The sequence below is a fragment of the Contarinia nasturtii genome, unplaced genomic scaffold, assembly GCF_009176525.2.
Source record: "Contarinia nasturtii isolate CC-2019 unplaced genomic scaffold, AAFC_CNas_1.1 Cnas_scaffold_187, whole genome shotgun sequence".
Lineage (NCBI taxonomy): Eukaryota > Metazoa > Arthropoda > Insecta > Diptera > Cecidomyiidae > Contarinia > Contarinia nasturtii.
The window spans coordinates 308,096-327,395 of NW_022197544.1; the positions used below are offsets into that span (position 1 = coordinate 308,096).

General features: G+C 33.7%; 1 protein-coding gene across 1 annotated transcript in view; it reads left to right on the plus strand.

Annotated features, from left to right (window-relative positions):
- Window positions 1–19,300, plus strand: part of LOC116352340 (frizzled) — a 107,219-nt gene that overhangs the window by 11,270 nt on the left and 76,649 nt on the right. The window contains exons 2-4 of the mRNA XM_031784855.1: window positions 9,561–9,680; window positions 13,617–13,811; window positions 17,551–17,776. Of these exons, the coding sequence (XP_031640715.1) occupies window positions 9,561–9,680; window positions 13,617–13,811; window positions 17,551–17,776 (541 nt within the window). The remainder of the gene's footprint in view (window positions 1–9,560; window positions 9,681–13,616; window positions 13,812–17,550; window positions 17,777–19,300) is intronic.

The window sequence follows — 19,300 nt, forward strand, 5'->3', positions numbered from 1 at the left end:
TAATTGAGTTTTGTAAATATATATATGCAAATCTTCAATTCGAAATCGGCTATCCGGGTAAATTAGCTATCCAAGTAATGGACGCATATTCAAATTTAGTACAATAGATACCATATGTGTGTACGTTAGAGGTCATAGCGGAGCTCAACCCTAACGCTTGACCGACGACGGTTTGAGCGCGATCCGAGTATATTTCGAAGATAATATTTTAGTTTCGGTGGGTCAGATTTTGATGCCCTTTTGCAATCTCTGGCGCACACTTCATCTTTCCAATAATGATATTATCTTTGCTATTGTCAACGAGATAATTATATATCGTCATATATACCTGGAAGCGACTACTACAAACTGTACTACAATGATTGTTGATCAGACCGAAGTAGAAAACAAAGTAACATCGACAATCGCCTGGGATTTCCGATGGCTAGTTTCTAATAATTGAAGTTTTCTTTGTGAATTTTCTACAAAAATAAAACACCGTACACATACATACATATATTTCCACATTTTCCACATCAATTTTATGTTTGTGTAGTACAAAAAACACTTTCGGTGCGAATACACACACATCTATATATAAAATCAAAGTTGCAACTGTTTTGTACAATATTTGCAATTTTCAATTTCATTTCACTCGTTAGATTTTGTTCGTTGCGCTCATTTTGCAATTTTCAAACAAATTTCCAAACCATTTTGTAGCATTTTGAAACTTTAACATCATCGTAAATTATCGTAAACTGAAGTTGGTGATTGTTCGAACGCGCACGAGCATTGGTCTTCTAAAATACAAACACATAAATTTTAACTGATAAAATATGGTAAGTGGACAGGCATCCGGGAATCTCACACAATAAATTACTGCCATTTTTCGCTGTTATCTCTTTTACTGCTCTACAACATTACGGCCATACTAATTTTGAACGAAGAATGTAGATAGAGAGGAAAAAAAACTTAAATTCTGTGATCGAATAAAATTTTTGAAGAAAATCGAAATCCATTGCAACTACCAACGACAACGACAGCACCACCCACACAAATCTACGAACCGCAATAAATGTAACACATTGTAAAGGCGAAATCACATTGTTGATAAAATTGTATCAACACTAATCGGAGAAATTCAGTGTAAAGCAAACATTTTTGATGCTTTTACCGAAGATAGAATTTCCGAACTTAAATCGTAAAACGGACCCAAATTACATTTGCTTCAATTTCTTTAATGAACGAAATAAACAGAGAGATTAACTTGAGTGAGTTAGATCTACATTTTGAGCTGAGAGAAAGAGAAGGAAAGAAATCTAATGCAATCAAACCACAAATCTGTCGATTTAATCTTAATTCAGAATCTTTTAAATGTCGATTTATGTCGTCAACAGTGGCCCTTTTGGTGTGAGAGTCAAAATTTATTGGCATTGTGAACAAAAAAAAATTGTCTATTGTTCTCTAGGTTCTTGTCCATGTTGGTTTCTCAACGGACCTGCAATAAAATATTGCACAAATGTTATAAATTACAAATTTCGATTATTTCGAATGCAGAGTTATTTGTTGGATTTTGAATCTGATCGATAAATTTTGATTTTGTTATATCGAAACGTATAATGTTTAAAGTAAAATCGACATGAATGGCATTGTAAGTGCATAAAATTATAATTTGCCGAAAAACAAACAATTTTAGCAAAAAAAAAAACAGAATTGTAGAAATATTCAATTTCGAAACTTTTTTTTTTAAATATGTGCCAGTCTAGGAAAAATGAACATTCTCTAAAGTCTAAAATTGAATAGAATATCTAAATGAATTTAAATGATCCTCCCTCAACTCTTTTTTCATCGTTTTTGTTTTCACATTTAGCCTCTCACAGTTAATATGTCACTGAATAACCGTAAATGTCAAGATAAAAAACTAAAAGAAGCACAGTGTTTCGACCATGAAGCGATACCACCACCACTCATTGAAATAATTGTAAAAAATATTGTGTGATAAATTGACAGTCCAACCGTGACTATGTACAATATGCAATGTGAGATATGTGTTTACATTATTTGCACGACAAATTGGTGAAAGATCTGCTTGTCAATTCACAGCTGAACGTAGTAAAATATAATTAGTAAATTGTATTGGTGATCAATTGCTTGGCGTTTCTCTCCATTTCTCTGCTGCAATGACCACCGTACAAATTGAATTGCTGTGTGTATTTGTTTGCTGTTTTTCATCTTCAAACTGAATTAGTAATGATTACCCACGGTGCAATAGATTAACGACCTAAGCAAGTGGCGCAGCGCGAAACAACTTCGTAGCCATTAACAAGCTATCGATTGAAAATTAACAAGTCGAAACGTCAACTTCAACATTTCTTACGATAAGGAGATAAAAAATTGCAATAAATTGGCGTATTTATTTTCATTTTTTTTTTTTTTGTGTCGTTCACAGTCGATCAAATCGTGTAGAGCGAACTGCATACACTTATTAATAAACAAGGTGCAAAATAAATCAATCGTTTGGCGATGAGTGGAAAATGAAAATCAATCGGCATATCGTTGGCATCATGAGCCACTTACAAATATAAATTATCGACTTTGACTCGGATAAAAGAAACAACAACTTGAAAAGGTGTGTATGGTAGACGGCCAAATTTCTAGCAAATAAAAAAGAGAGGAAAAACTTGATTCACGCAATATTTATTTACTGGGTTGTGTAATTAATCGAAAGCAAACAATCAATGATCCCGAGAGTCATCACCGCACAAGATTTTCGTCCACCGCAAATGGTATATAATGAAGTGAGGATAAAGAGATCATGAAACCGTAGCACGGCCAATGCAAAAGTGCACAGTACAAATACAGAAAACCGTTAGACCGTACGATGTTTGTCACTGATAATTGTTATCATTAAATTTACGATTTGCTCGGCAAATGAGTGAATGTGTCTCTGTAAGTGTATCGTTGTTGTCGTAACCAATTGTGATTGGACGCCTTGCAATTTGCTTCAAATAATTGCATTAGCGCATTAGAGCGATCTCGTGCATCTAACATCAACAGCAAGCAATTTAGCTTAAAACCGTTTTGTTTTTTTTTATCGTGACTGTGACTGTGCTATGTACGGCTATTCGCTCGATAATCCATTCCTTTGCTTCATTCAATTTCGACCTTCACATACAATAAAGATACATCAACATCCATTGCATGCAATTCTGTGATTATTGATATCGATTTGGTTCATTTGTTGCCCGATGGATTTTTTATTGTTCGCTCTTTAAAATAACAAATGAAAATTAAAAGTTTCAAAAAAACCGAAAAAATCATCGAAAAAGTTTTTCATTGCTTTTGGTGCATTTTCTATTTTAAATGATTAGTTGGTATCATAAGAAATTGACGCTGTTCATTTGAACCAACAATTCACTGTTCACTATCGCTCGAGTGACGAACACGCGATTTGCTTGAGTCACGAGCGCGCTTACTATTTTTATTACTCCATTACCGTTTATTAGTTCGCGATAAGGGCATCAAAACCATTTTTAGTATTTTAACTCGTTAATTATTTTGATTCGCAGTGAATGTGGTTTTTCATATATATATTTTTTTTTGTTTTTTGCTTTGATATTCCGGCGCTTTGCTTTTATCTCTATCTTTCTAATTAAGTAAAGTTTTGATTTATCGTTTTTCCCACCATGTTCGACTCGGTATCGCTGTGCATGGAATGATACACGAGAAAAGTGACTCAACAACTTGACATTTTTAGATTTTTTTTTATATTCATTCTCTGCTCTTTTTCATAACTCTCTTTTTTTCGAGAAGTGTCCCCAGCATGCGCGCAAGATTGCCATTGGCATTCGTTGTACGTACGCACATTGTATATGCAGTCGCACAAAGTGTCACTCTGTTAACTCTGTTACCTTGTTCATTCCACTTTTTTTTTGCTATTCAGCACTCATATCAAAGATAATATGAAATTATTAAATGCGATCATGCATGGTTACAGCGCGTAGAAAATGCCATATTTATGTCTATGTTTAAAAGAACGGCCACATTATCCATTTTCAGTTACACGTTTTGGCATCCGTTACAATACTATCAAACTAATTGCGAACGCATCAAATGTCAGAAGACCACATAATTAACTGATAACGCATACGGAAAGCAATGTAAAGAGAGGGAGAGAGAGAGAGAGAAGTTGAGGTTTGAAAATGACGAACTTGTACTTTGGCGTGTGGTTAATTCATTTCAACAACAATTTTTGCACAACATCGTCAAAATAATTATATGCATCGATCATGTGGAATCGAATGAGAGGCAAAGAGGTGAGAGCGTGTCATTTGTGATTTTTATGAACACCCATTCATAATTTGATTTTTAAGTGGATTCATTACACATTCGGTTCATTTTTTTTTTTTTTCGATGAGCGAACACTATCCTGAGGTGTAATATGAAAAGCCATTTGTTATTATTTCAACACACTTCAGTGAAAAAATATATATAGAAATCAAATAATTTGAAGCAGTTGAACTGAGCTTTCTCTATCTCTCTCCGTGCTCTCTCTCTTTCCGTATTTTCTCCCTTTCTCTGTTCATCGATTTAACATTACCATTTGCGTGTACTGAACAATTCGACCATTTCAATAGATAGATTATCGGTGCCCGAACGTCTATTTTTGTTTCTATCGTTTTTTACCTATGGCGTTTTATTACCGAACAACAAAACTAACCGCTAGTCATTCTAATTTCATAGAAGATTTTTTTAACTTTAGGCAATAAAATGAGAAACAAGTTTGAAATTCAATAAAAGGAAAATTAAAAAAAAAACAACACTCCAAATGAAATGTATTCGTTCAAATGTGGTTCAATTTATCATAAGATAATCACGAAATGTCTGTTCGTGACAAAAACATTCGATCAAGTCAATGGTCGATTTAGGGACAACACAGACTCAGATGTGTTCGTCAAACTCAATCCTCACATTTTCCACTCTCTCTCTCAATCTCACTCTTCCTTCGATCACTCTTCAAACTCCAAAATGGATGCATTGGAATATATTTTTCTTTGGGTTTAGTTCGCGGTGAGCAACTGATATGATAGAAGACGAATGAGAGACAGAAAAAACTCCATTTGTTATATGGTTTTGCTTAATCCTGCTTCGTAAATCTTGTTATCCGATGTACTTGTACTGTTCAAGTGATTGAAGCGCAAAGATAAAACTACAAAAAAAGCCAACAACACACAAATCTTTCGTTGGCATTTGTGCGTTTTGAAAAGAACAAGTTATTATGTGCAACGCACTTTTTTTTCTCCCTTTCTCTCTCTTTCTTTCTCACACACATAGATTTGCTCTCTCACTCTTTTGTTTGACTCCACAATTGAAACGCGTTTAATGAAACGTTTCATTAGAATCGAAACAAATTGCACTGCGAAGTGCAAAAACGACAACATCCAATAAATCAAAATTCACAAGCAATGTATCACACATAATACCATGATAAAGAAAATTGTTCATCTTAATCGAGTATTTTTTGTTGTTGTTGTTGCTGCTGCCAGTTCACAAATGCATCAATAACACAAACTCCATTGGATGGCTCACTCTTGAGAGCTCGTTATACTTAACCCTTTGAGCCATTCAACGTTTATTTCTATGAATTTCGTAAGAATTTTTGCAAACAACAGAGATTGAGATGGAGAGAAATAAAGAAAGAAAAATTGACGGGTTAAGAATTTTTCTCAATTTTTACGCACATGCACCATTTTTTTCAATCTTGAAAACCCCAATAATAAATCGAACTTTATTCTAAATTATAAGTCAGCTTCTGTGCAAATAAAATAAAAAGAAATCCACTTCTATAATACACATGATTGTATTTCATTCAAGAGATCAATGAGAGAGTGTGGTAATAAGTTAACAATTTTTATGTCTTGAAAAGAGGCTGAATTCGTTTTACTTTAAATATTGTAATTCACATTGCTAATAACAATGAACCTCTTGCATAACCGCATAACCTTTTAAAACTGATCAAACGGTAGAAAAAGGAGAGACCGAAGCGAAACAAGTTTGCAGAGTAATCTTCCGTTTTCGCAATGCGACTCATTGATAAGAATACGGCAGCTAATTGAAGATTTACAAGCGTCATTAATTGCATTTCTTTCTATGCATTAACCCAATGATATAGACAGAGATAGAAGGACACATATGGAAAAAGAGAAAGAGATAAAAAGAGTAGAAAAAATTGAGATATTTCTGTTATTTTGATTTACGGGAATGATATGTATGTGTGGTATGTAATCTGTCGAAAGTGTTGTGTAGCATGAAATATGTTGAATTGATAATAATATTCTCTATATAATCATATGAAATTCACCGAACGTTTAAAAGCATCGACATTGCGCTAATATTCAAATCGTACACAATCTCTCTCTCTTTCCATCTTCCCCTAGTGCATCTCTTCATGCCCATAAATCGAATACAAAATGTTCTGTATTTGTTACATGCGATATTTTCTAAATTCTTGTAAAATTGTTTGTATTATTTGTTAGAATATATCGGTCCTGTGTGCTGTGTTCGCTGTACATCGAATAAATTGTTTAATATATTAAGCGAACGGTCACGCATAGATCGATGTGAAATATCTGTACTTTCTTTACGTTGTTTTCATTTTGTTTCATTTCAAATCGTTTTCTTTCACTCGACGCCTCTGACATAATGATGGGAAATTGACAGGTGGAAACGAAGAGATTGTTACGTTAATTATCGCGCGCGTCGATCACACTTTTACAAGCGCGTAAATCTATTTTGGATTGATGTTCATGTGCAGATTTTCAGGTCGAGTACATGTACTGTTCGCTAAATTATACTAATTCCATTTTGAAAATCACCTCACTCGGCGACTGAGACGAAAATGACTGCGGGACTTTTTGCATAACGATTCTTATGGTCAAATTGAGAGTCATATAGTCGCGGCGGCCTCTGTTGTGGTCACAAAGTAGCAAAACAAAAAAAATATCGAAATACATTTTCTCTATTATTATTTTCGCATTCGATGCGATAATAATCAACAATGTTGAAGCAAAACGGTGGTCGAAAATTGTGCGATAACTTTGAACGAAATTCACATTGCGCACAAAAATCTCTCTTTTCTAATGAAAATCATTTGCGGCGTGCATTAAAGTCCAGAATAATATTCAATAGAAGAATTGAATGTCTTAGCAACCAATTAGAGAGAGAGAGAGAAAGATGCGAAAAGAATGTTTTTTTTATTTAATGTAATTAGTTTTATGTTATTATTTTATCGATGAAAATTGCACTCACAAATCGGAGTTATGTCCACAAAATTCATAAGAATGGGGTTTGAATATGTTCATGTTCTTCGCTAAGAAGAACTATGCGTAATGTCCATAATGAAGCAACAGTCATCGATTCAATCATTTCTTTTCCATTCCGTATATGACTTTTGATTCTCGTTTTACTTATTTCTTCAACCGTTTTAATGCGCGCTACGCTCAATTGATATTGATTGTTGTCGTTCGCAAATGCAAGTCATTATTAGTATTGAACAGTAGTCACGACCAGTTTGGTGTGCATCAACTATGCTTCTTGTTATTTAGTTAGGATAATTGAATTTTCTACTATATTATTATGGTATGATGTGCATTGTTTGGATTGCAACCAATATGTGTGAAACTGTGAATCAAGTGCAACAAATAATTTGTCATTCAACGTTATAGCTTTTGTTTTGTATGCGAAAATGTATTCTTTCGATGATTTTCGATGGCTATCGATGCCAACACAAATACACACCCAGAGAGAGAATAATATATACCGTAACTTTTGTGAAAGACTCATATAAAATAGGCCATTTAAAACTGTATATCGTTCAATGGAAGTTTTCAATAAAATAATAACCGATATATTCGCCTTTATTCATTGCTGTACAAAACAAATGGCAAACTGGTTTTTCTTTTCATTTTTCGGACGATAGATATTATATCATAAGTGGTATGCCGTGTAACAATTGCATACAAATGAGATGCAACTCGTTTTGACACAGTCCTTGTCTTATCTTAAATGCAAATTGATGTACGTCTCATATATTGATAGAGCCAATCAATTGATAACCGATCGCTAAAGAACCGGCCAACGTAATCTTTTGGTGGTAAAATAAAAATTCATTGCCTTATTTTCGCGCAGTTATAAGTTAAGGTTGTGTGTATCTCTCTCTCTCTCTCGGTTTGTATGTAAATTCACGTTCTCATCGATACGCGTGCAATCGTTGACCACCACCACGTCTTCATTTGGACCTTTTAATAAATGTTAATTCACGTTGAAATTGTCGTTTTCTGCAATGTGAATATGCATTCAATGGTTTCTGCGTTATGGTATGTTGCACATTGATCTTTTCCCTTTGCGTATGATACGCGCATTCACTCGCTCGTGCGCATATGTACAGCATTCGATATACAAATGCAATATAAAGCGCCGCCTATACGCTGTTCTAGCGTAATTGTGTGATAAATTCGAGATGAAAATAAATGAAAAGAAAAACTTGAGACAACTTTTGAAGAAAAAAGATGGCAAAAAATAATCGTAATAATAAAAAAAATGAAAACCCGCTTTGAACTAATGAAGAAAACAAGAGGAAAATCATAAAAAACAAGTTCTTATCACTAATGTATGTCGAGTCGGTTTTTTTCCTATTCAAGATCTTGGTGATGCGTTGCTAGTTACTGAGTTGAAGTGTCGTCTAAAGATTATTAGTGGATATGTATATTTATAACTGATATATCAGTGGAAATGAATTGCACGGGCTACTCAGTGTACGATGTGGATGCTCATTTTAATCTTGTATTAAATGTACAGATTATGAATTTAGACGGTTTATTCTTCGTTACCTCTTTGATAGAATTCGATTTCACGTCTCTCGCTTAAGTTTCCAGTTATCGCATGGCCACAACAAAAAATGAACCTCATTTTAAAGTATTTAGTATTATGCTGTGTAACGCACTTGCACTTGAAGTCAGCCCATTGCCCGGGTTTTTTTATATATAGATATGTGTGTGATTTGTTTTTTTTTTAATGCAAAGCAACTCTCTTGAAATGTGTTTAAGAGTGCGACATTACATGCACTCGGTTCTATTTGTCTGAAGTCCGGCACTTTTGGAATTTACAGAGTTGACGATAACGTCCGACTTATGTGAGGAAAAATCTCTTGAATGTCTTGATTATGTTGCTTTTACATTGAATTTTTCGTTCATTACATATATCCCTGTGCATAAGGAACGAAAATGGATGCGAATGAGATGAAAAGAATAATAACAACAACATCAACAAAAACAAAAAAAAAACTGAAATTATTTTAATGAATGTCGATTCAGCTAAATCCAAATCATTTATGCAGTAAAATTTGTTCAAAGTCATCGGAATATATTGACAGCTTATATTAAAGATATGCTTCTACAATAATTTATTCAACTTTTTTTCTCTAAAAATAAGTTCTCAAAACCAAAAGAAAAACATTTTTTAAACAACATTTTAATTTATTTACTCGGTCGTTAATTTTGTTCTTGTTTTCTTTTTTTTTGCAGGAAACGAAAAATTGCGGTGCACCATGTCATGCACTGTTTTTCAAAGAGAATGAACGCACCATTCTAAGGTATTGGGTTGGATCATGGGCTGCTGTTTGTTGTGCCAGCTGTCTTTTTACGGTGAGTACTGCTATGTCAAATAAAAATTTACAGAAATGAAAATATTCTTTTTTCTTCCTGGAAATGTGGTTTTCATTTTGTGCGTTGGTTTAACGAGCCGTGTGTTTTGCCGTTTCTTCGAATTTTATGCATCTGTTTATTCCACCCAAATTCATTATATTCTTTTAATGCAATAACATTTACGATATTCATCTAAAGATTAGAAAAGTTTTTAGTTTTAAAGTGTTGATAAATTTCCGCAAGCAATCTCATAAGAGATTTTTTTTGGCGTCATCTCAATTTGGGACAGTTATAAAGTTTTATGAATTTTCTTCAAAGTGTCACTGAATTATAGTGATTTTGAAACTGTAATAAAAATAGCACCCGAAAAAATACTTTGAGTTTTTTTTATTACTTTATGTTATGAATAGCTTCGGGTGCTAAGGTGTTTGGGACTCGACGAAACTTCTAATCTAACACAAATCTTCTGTTTCTAATTTAAAAACTGAATTGCATTGTTTTTTTTTGAACAGTGTGTGAGAGAGATCAGCAAAAGAACCAGGGGAATATGGTGTTGTCATACAGAAACATCTGTAAATGAGAGAGATGAATCTGCGTAACGAAGTGTAGGCATTCAAATAAAACCATTCGAGATAATTAATTTCTGTGCAATTGCAATCTAGCATTTGCTCTCTCTTTCAATGGCACAACGTAGAAGCTTATCAATTTGGTGCCACTAATTGGTGTGGAATGTCCAAGCTATGCTCGAATCTTAATAAATTATGAATCATTGTATGTGTTTGTATAATCAAAATGAATGGCTGAATTAACAGCCGGATAGAAAAAAAAAATGGCGAATACTCGAAATGCCATTGTATCGTGATACATATAACACAACCAGCTTAGGTCGGTTGCGATGAGCCACGCGTAGCTATACAACCATACATCGCATATTTAAAGGTGCACCAAAGCTATTTCAAATTGCACCATATACAATTCTCCTGAAAATAAACGCTACGAATTTGATTGCGGAGTACAACATGTGAAATGTGCACATTTTAAACGCGTTTAAAACATTTTCATACTAATGTTTGCTTAATTCCTCTGTTGGTTGACTCTGTGTATGTGTTCGTTTGGGCAATATTGAAATTGCGCTTTTGTTTGAATTTGCAAGTGTGAATATTCGCTCATTTTACATGGCGTTTTTTTTTCTTTTCTGCTGATATCACCATTTAGCCCAGCCAATGCAAATGCCTTTTGTAATGTGGATGTGTTATAGTTCATTTTGCCCATGGAATGATTAAATATGATTGGCACCATACGGAATATTTACATTCCAATAAAAGAGTTTTTCATTCTCAATGAACAGCACCATTCAGATTCTTCATCGTTGTATTGCACGCTTACTATTTACATTGATATGTGCAATTCTCAAGTGCGAAATATGTTGTGCTTTTCGTCGGTTTTATTTTCCTCTATTTGAGTTACAGTCAAAGGTAAAAATGGCCTCATGTTCACATGTCGTTTACAGTTGGAGTTGAATTCATTCCCCCTTTCTCTCTTTTCATTTCGCTTATAAATATAGCACATTGTCAAGGAACGGTATTGTGTATCATTTGAAGATTCTCCTTATATTCGGTTATAATATTTCTCTTTTTTTGCTGCTTCAGTGAGCGCACTCTTCCTTTTTCATGTGTTGAAATTCTTTTTTTCTTTTGCGATTTTGAATTCGTTTTGCGTCAGTCACCCTTTTCCTCTCACTCACCGTATTTTTTCTTATTTTCATTGCTTCCCAAATGCATTTCGATAAATGTGTTTTTTTCGCCTTTTTGTCATTTTGCTATCGACCATATTCTACATTCACCGCATCCATACTCACACTCATGGCCAATTTGAACGAACATCGTTCGTAGAACGCTTTCGCGGTGTACATATACGTGCAGGATCGTTTTATCTTCAAACATTCAGCTGCATGAAATGAACAAAAAAAATAGAAAAAGAATTCGAATAGACCGAATCATTGGATAAGCTTACCTTTAATTCTTTATTTCACCTTTTTCTCTATACGAATTTTATATTCAAAGGTATCAGGGGTAATGCGTTTCAATAGTTCCATAGCAGAGCTATTGGCACCGATTTTTCATATAATTTTTTATCGCATTTGAATACTAGAAAGAACAGCACAAGAAAAGTTCTGTTGCATAGTCATTCCGAATTAAGTTAATTTTTTGGTCATTTTCATCAGTCAATTGGATAAAACTGTTCATTGTGTAAATTAATGTTTGGATTGGAATCGATATTTGTTGTTGCCCCTTGGAAAACTGATGACAATATTGTTGCTTTTAGAAAATTCAGGCAGTAGGTAGTTCTTTTTGTACAACTACCTCACTTTACTGGAAATGCACACATGAAATTGTTTCTTTGAATGGCTCACACGACTAGAATAATATCCATTGCAGTTTTCGTTGAGGTGAAGGAAACGATGAAAAAAAAGCACAAACACACATACACACCAAATGGGCTCCATTGTGGGAATCTGTTAAACGTGAATTCGCCAAGATTGTAGATTTTTTTTTTCTTACTTCTCAACTCTGGTAAAGAGTTTCTCTCTTTTGAGAAAGAAAAATAAACCAAAACGAATATTCAACGAATGTCAATGAGTGACGATGTTTTTCCATGATAAACAAACAATTGACTGTAGCCACCAAAACAAACTGGTGTAAATATATTTCTAAATTTGCAATGGGCTTTTGGACTCTGTTATTCTTTACGGATGTTGTTGGCTTATGTCTAAGAAAAATGTAATTCGATCGTTGACTCGCCAAAAGGTCGTGAGCAGTAAATTTTAAGGCGCGTGCAAAAAAAACCGTACACACAGGGAAAAAGAGGAACGACAAGGAATAATATATCATGGAAGACAATATCACCAATTTCTATTGAAATCAAACACAACTTTTTCAATTTCGATTGGTAAAATTGAATCGATTTTGTAACTAAATGTTCAAACATTTAACGAAGCAAGCACATTTTTTGGTCAAACTTCAACTTCTAGCTTAAAATGATGTGTATTCCTAGTATTCAGCAAGTTTACGCGGGATGAATAAAGTTTTCAGAGTTTTAATACAATGGAGAGAGAGAAAAAAAAGCATAAACGAATGTCAAAGTTTCACAAGTGAATTTCGTTACGATTTTTGTCTCGATACGCTTTTTCGTTACGTCACTCTCAAACTCGTGGCATATTTTAAAATTCTAATTGCGAAATAACGAAGAGTCGAGAGTCACTTCACGAGACGTGATGATATATATTCACGCCACACGACAACATTGCAACAGTAAAGTCGAGAAATGTAATTCACTGGAGACCGTGATCTAATTTAAAATGCATTTTCCCTCAACCATTATGGTCATACCGCGTGATCCATATGCAATTCGAATCCACTATATTATAATAAAAATTACTTGAAATTCGTCTTTCGCTCGGTGTACGTGTGTGTGTGCGCAATAATCATAAAATTCTCTCGTCGCCTCTTTACATTACGCCACAATCGTATGGTTTTGCATGCAAACAACACAAAAACATTTCAATGTTTTGTGATTTTGATTTTTTTTTAATTGGTTTTTGCCGCTTCATCTCAGTTTAAATGCGCACACAAATACATTTATAGATTCAATTGCAATCACTATATCCAATATAGAGACCATTGACTCTGTATGCTCATGACGACAATCAGTTGTACTCTATTCCAATATAAACCGATGAATTTCTAATTCGATGTGAATATTGTTGTCACGTTTTCTATGTGACTTTTGTAAAACTTTGAGCTTTTGATTACCCAATTTTATTTTGATGAAAAAAAAAATAAATGCTTTTCCCTTCTTAGCAATACAAAAATCTTCTTTTTTTCCGTTGCCGAATGTTTAATAATTTCTTCTTTTTTTGTTCCTTTCTACATATAGGTTTTAACATTTTTGATCGATTCATCACGATTTCGGTATCCAGAACGAGCAATTGTATTTCTAGCGATATGCTATTTAGTGGTTGGATGTGCATATGTGGCTGGTTTAGGTGCTGGTGATTCAGCTGCATGTCGTGAACCATTCCCACCACCAATTCGACTGAACAAACTTCCGATGTATTCAACCATTACAATGGTAAGTGAAATATATATTCATTTTATTAGTTCTTAACAAAGAAGATACCAAAAATGTATTTCGTCCGCTTTGGGAAGCGATTGATTTCATGCCAAGTACCGATCTTTATTTAAATTGAAGTTTTAAAACACAATCAACTGTAATCTCTGCGATTTCTAGAATCTTGAGAACTATTTGAAAACGCTTATTTGCCGACGTTTCAATCTTATGTACGTTCCTTGTTTACAGAAAATTGATTTGTCATTCAAATAAACGAAACGAATTTTTATATTTACAAAACGTCGTTACAAACATTTAAATTCAGTCAATAGATATTTCTATCGATCGAAAATCAAACAATTTCGAATTAAATATACGTTGTCATCAATCTTCAGTCGAACGATCAAAACTAAAAATCGATAGTAAAAAACATAGTTCATGTCTATTTCTATCACAGCATAACTTCGATTATTCGCAAAAATTCTTCGATTATTCCATGTGCAACATCTCAGTTTGTCAAACATTTTGCAAATTCCGATTCAAACGTCACGTGTTTTAACAAAACGAATGTGTTTATATTTTCGGAGAGACAGTAATCTTCGACGCCATGACACAAAACGAACGGATGTTTTTCCCACATTCAGTTTTGGTTCGCATTTTATTTCATTGTAAATTTGTTTATCAAATAGTCGTAGATTGTTAAATTTTTTGTTTGTTTTCTTCGATTGAATGCACAGAGGTGAATTAAATTATATGAATTGGTAGAGTCAGAGGCCATTGAAAATATTTTTTTAAATCATTTTCGATTTGGAAAAAATTATTTCCCCGGAGAAAAGTCACTTGAATCTTAGAAATTATGGTTTAACAATTAATTGTACGGAATTCGAGTGATTTGTTTCTAAAGAGAGAACTCCCATACCTCTTGAAATTTTTATTGCATTGTTCATTATTGATCGAAAAAGCAAAAACATTTTTACAACCTGTGCAATTAGAAACTATCCTGAGAAACGTTCTTTCTTGTTTTTTACAAAATGAAAAATTAAAACTTCAGAAAATGACACGAAAATAATTAATATTGCACGATATTTGCTCTGATCATAAATTTCATATTTTTTTTTTTTAAATCATATAAGCATAAAATTCGATTGCATCTCATAAAGTGGTAATATTTTTTTTTTTCTTTTGGTTAGTTGTCATGGATTGTTGTATATGATATGCATAAAACATTGCATTCGATTGTTTATTTCGCCTGTTTTGCAACAGTTTTGCATGCAAATTGGGTGATTCAATTCAACAATTTCTAAATTGGGCATATTTTATTTATGGTTCTTAAATTTATGACATTGGCTGTTTTGATTTCATCCAGAATGTTGCCAGATATATTGACTTGTGTGTCCCCGATGTCGACAATGTAGGCGAATAAGAAAAAATATGTACGATCAACACGAAATTGTAATTAATCAATCTCGAAATTTCGATAAGTAAATCCAAAACAAGCGTGGAAAACAAATGTTTATCCCAACAAGAAAAGTTGTTAATTGTCAATATCTCAAGCCGAATTAGGAACAAAAGATTGATTTCACCGTGTGATACAAAATGTCATTGTTTTTATGTTATCTCCGCGTTGATTTGTTTTCGAGTTCAAAAGAAAGATGAAGAAAAACGATGCGATGATCTTTTTCAGCGTTTTTTGTTATTCTTTCTGATCTCAATATTTCGTCTTAAGATATGTGTTTATTATGTTTGATATCATACGTACCAGTGTGAGTATCTCTTGATTGTTTTGATAGGCAATATCTTATTGCCATTTATTATTGCTGCCAGATAATAAAAGGAGCCGGGATCTTTTTGTATTATATTAAAAGGTAAAGTTCAATTTCGGAGAACGTGCGTGTATCTCAACGTTATTGAATGATAACGTCAGCGGCAAACCGAAAGGCGAACAATGCGAATAAAAAAAGAGAAACAACTACCCGACCAATCGGCGAAAAAAACACACACACAGTATCTGGAACAGCCAAGATAGAAGGACAGAAAGAGATGAGAATGGAGAACTGGAAAATATGCAGTATAACATCAAACAAATCCTGTAATGTAATAAATATTTGTAACAAACAGAATTGAAACAGTTGTCGTTATTTCAAAGAGAAGAAAATAAATAAAATTGTCTGTGTTGCCATACACCGGGAGCGGGAGATATACGGAGAGAGGAAGAGAGAGAGAGAGAAGAGCAAAAACGAAAGAGTGCGTCCAAACAAAAGAAGCGAAGAACTGGTTACAAACGACGTGGAAAAAAAGAGAATCAAACACAATAAAAAGAAATAGAAACACATGAAGCGCTCAGTTTTATCAAGAATACACACGTACATATGAAAGAATGTAAAAGCACGGATAGAGACCGAGAGGAAAAATGACGAGCACATTGTAAGCGTGCTTGTGTTTGTGTGTTCAAAAGACAGCGAAATAGTCGCTCTTTGATGCCAATGAACGCGGTGGACATATCGCGAGCACGCGTACGTCGACAACCAAAGGGAATGAGTGCTTACAAACTTAACAATAACTCAAAGTGTAAATCTACTTCGGTTTACGCCTAACTTACACCGTATTCAATGAATTCTGTTGCGTACAATTCATGACGACATTATTTTTTTTCTGGCCCGTTTCGTATGTAATGAAGAGAAAAAAAAGAAGGTAAATGAACAGAGAGACACGAACAACAAATGAACAGACAAAATGAAAGAAATAAAAACTGCACAGCAGATACATCGCTGAAAATCTTACGCCAAGCAATGTCCAAACAATCATATAGACAGCGGAAATCGACAAGCCGGCGCATATCACCAATTCAATCAGACACAAACTGTATCAATTTCTTTTCTTTTTCTGATTTGTTTCACTTATCGCCATTTCAACGTACATCCAACAACAAGCGTATCGCCAAACAATATTGCAATAATTCAACGACGAACAGCTACACAAATGGACAGAGGGACATGAAGCACAGCCCGAACAGCAATAAACAACAGGCGCACTGAGGTTGAGCGCATTGAAATTAAATTAATTATTGAATAAATTGAGCGGGAGTAAAGGCATTCGCATTCATGCGTCCAGACATAGGAAATGTACAATGTTTAAATTTGTTTTTTTTTTTGGGGACATTTTCGGACTTTTGTTGTTGTTGTTTTTTACTGTCGCGTCTTGAGATGATGAAAATTCGATTTCTAAGAACAAGAGATGATTGCATTACCAAGAAAATGTTTATTACGATCTGTCTCGCGACATTTCATTTAAATTGTTGAATTTTATTGGTCACTTTTGATTTTATTCAAACATTTTGCTTATTTGATGGAGTCTACTTGAAAGTTTTCATATCTGCTGAATACACGGTTGAATGGACGAAAATTTGAAAAAGAAAACATAAAAATTGTCTTTTATTTGCAATATGTCTAATGCCTATTGCTCTTCACCACAAACGAGCACAGTTTATTTCTTTATTTTCATTCACAACTCCACAAATCTTTCCAAGAACCATTCTTATCATTAAATAAATGATTGATTGAGAATAAATTAAATATCGTACTACGACTCTTGTACCACCACAACGATCGAGAAACTTGGGTTTAAATCGTCATTCCTTTTTGATGTCTTTGATTTCACTTCTCTCTCTTTTTATTGTTATTTTTATAAATTTGGTGCGCATTTTAATAAATTAAACGATTTTTTTCTTTTCTTTTTTTTTTTACTTATGATGCAAACATAGGGACACCGGCAATCAACATTATGCACCATTTTATTTATGGCATTGTATTTCTGTTGTATGGCAGCGTTTGCATGGTGGGCCTGTTTAGCGCTCGCTTGGTTTTTAGCGGCTGGACTAAAATGGGGCCACGAAGCCATCGAGAATAAATCGCATTTATTTCATCTGATTGCCTGGGCAATACCAGCATTGCAGACGATATGTGTGCTCGCCCTAGGAAAAGTCGAAGGTATGTGTCCAGTTTATACGTTTAAAATTATAACAATGATCTTTTCTTGCCTTAACGAAAAAGAAAGAAAAAAATTGCCGAAATCATATCGAAAATAAATCTTTGTTATTTCCATTTCGCAAAACTTATATACAAAATGATATATATTTTCAAATGAAATGGTCACTTTTGCGTATTTTATGTTTATTTGTTTATTTGCGGCATTTGTGAAAATGAATAAAAGTGGTTTGCAACCGGGGCACGATGAAAAGGTTTTCTTACTTTCAATTTTATTCAATGTTTTTCCCTCTTTTCAATTTTTTTTTATCTATACCCCGCCGTTGCTGTCTTCCGTTTGATAAATTCACTTTTGCTTCGGAAATTTTCTTTTTACACACTGTGAGTTTAGGTGTTTTTTTTTTATTCTCGGCACTGATTTATTGTTGTTGTTTTATGTTAGCGATTTATGACTTTAAACACGAAAAATTCGTTCTCTAGAATGAGGTCAGTTATCAATTTTGTTGTTCGCTGTTGGATCGAGCCACAAATCATGAACAAGTTACTTTTTGACTTGATAAAATGAACACACGATAAAAGACAAACTCTAGTGGGTTGCAAGTGAAACGAACTTTTGTTTGAAACGAACGATTTGCATGCAATGAAATTTAAAACAAATTCAGAGAAATCACTCATATGATTTACTCGGTTGATTGATGTTGAATGCGATCAAAACGAACGTCTATCATCATATGCATTTATACATGTGTGAAAATTGTAACTGGATGATTTGTAAGTGACACGAGTCAACAAACAAGCAAAATGATTCTCACACAACACGCTTATTCATTCACTCGCTCACGTCATCCACATACAAATTTCACCGATTGTTAACAGAACAATTTTCACTTGAAACAAAAACAAACGATTTCATTTTATCGTTGCTATTGGGGTAACATCGATTAATTTTTTTTTTCGCGTGAACAATTGTAATTGTATAAATGTGATACATTTTGTTTTTCCAAATTGCATTCATATTTTACTTTTGATGTGTTTACAATGAATTTTCATGCCGCATTTTATACAACACATTTTCCACGCACACACATTTTTCAACTCTATAAACACACCATTGTTTGTTTGCAAAATAGTTCATTTTTTTATATTCTCCATTTTATATGCACTCTCTTTCTACGAGCACATCTATGTGTTTTTTGTTTTGTTTTGCGCTTTCTTTTTGATTTCGCGTTTTTTCATCAAGATAGTTTTTTTTGCCTATATCCAATTTCAATGGATACGACCAAAATCAAAGATGACGGTGTTCTGTTTGTTTATGTTTGTGACTTTGGCGTTCTCATTTAGTTTTAATTGAATTGCAAGCTAATAGGAAATGAGCGCATAACGCGATTTTTTTTCAAGTGCAAAATAAAAAAACGGCAGCAAAGAAAACCGAAAACTGAAAAGCGAACGTGAATAACTTGTTGCACACTCACTGATTTCTCTCTCTCTCACTCACACACACACACACACACACACACACACACACAC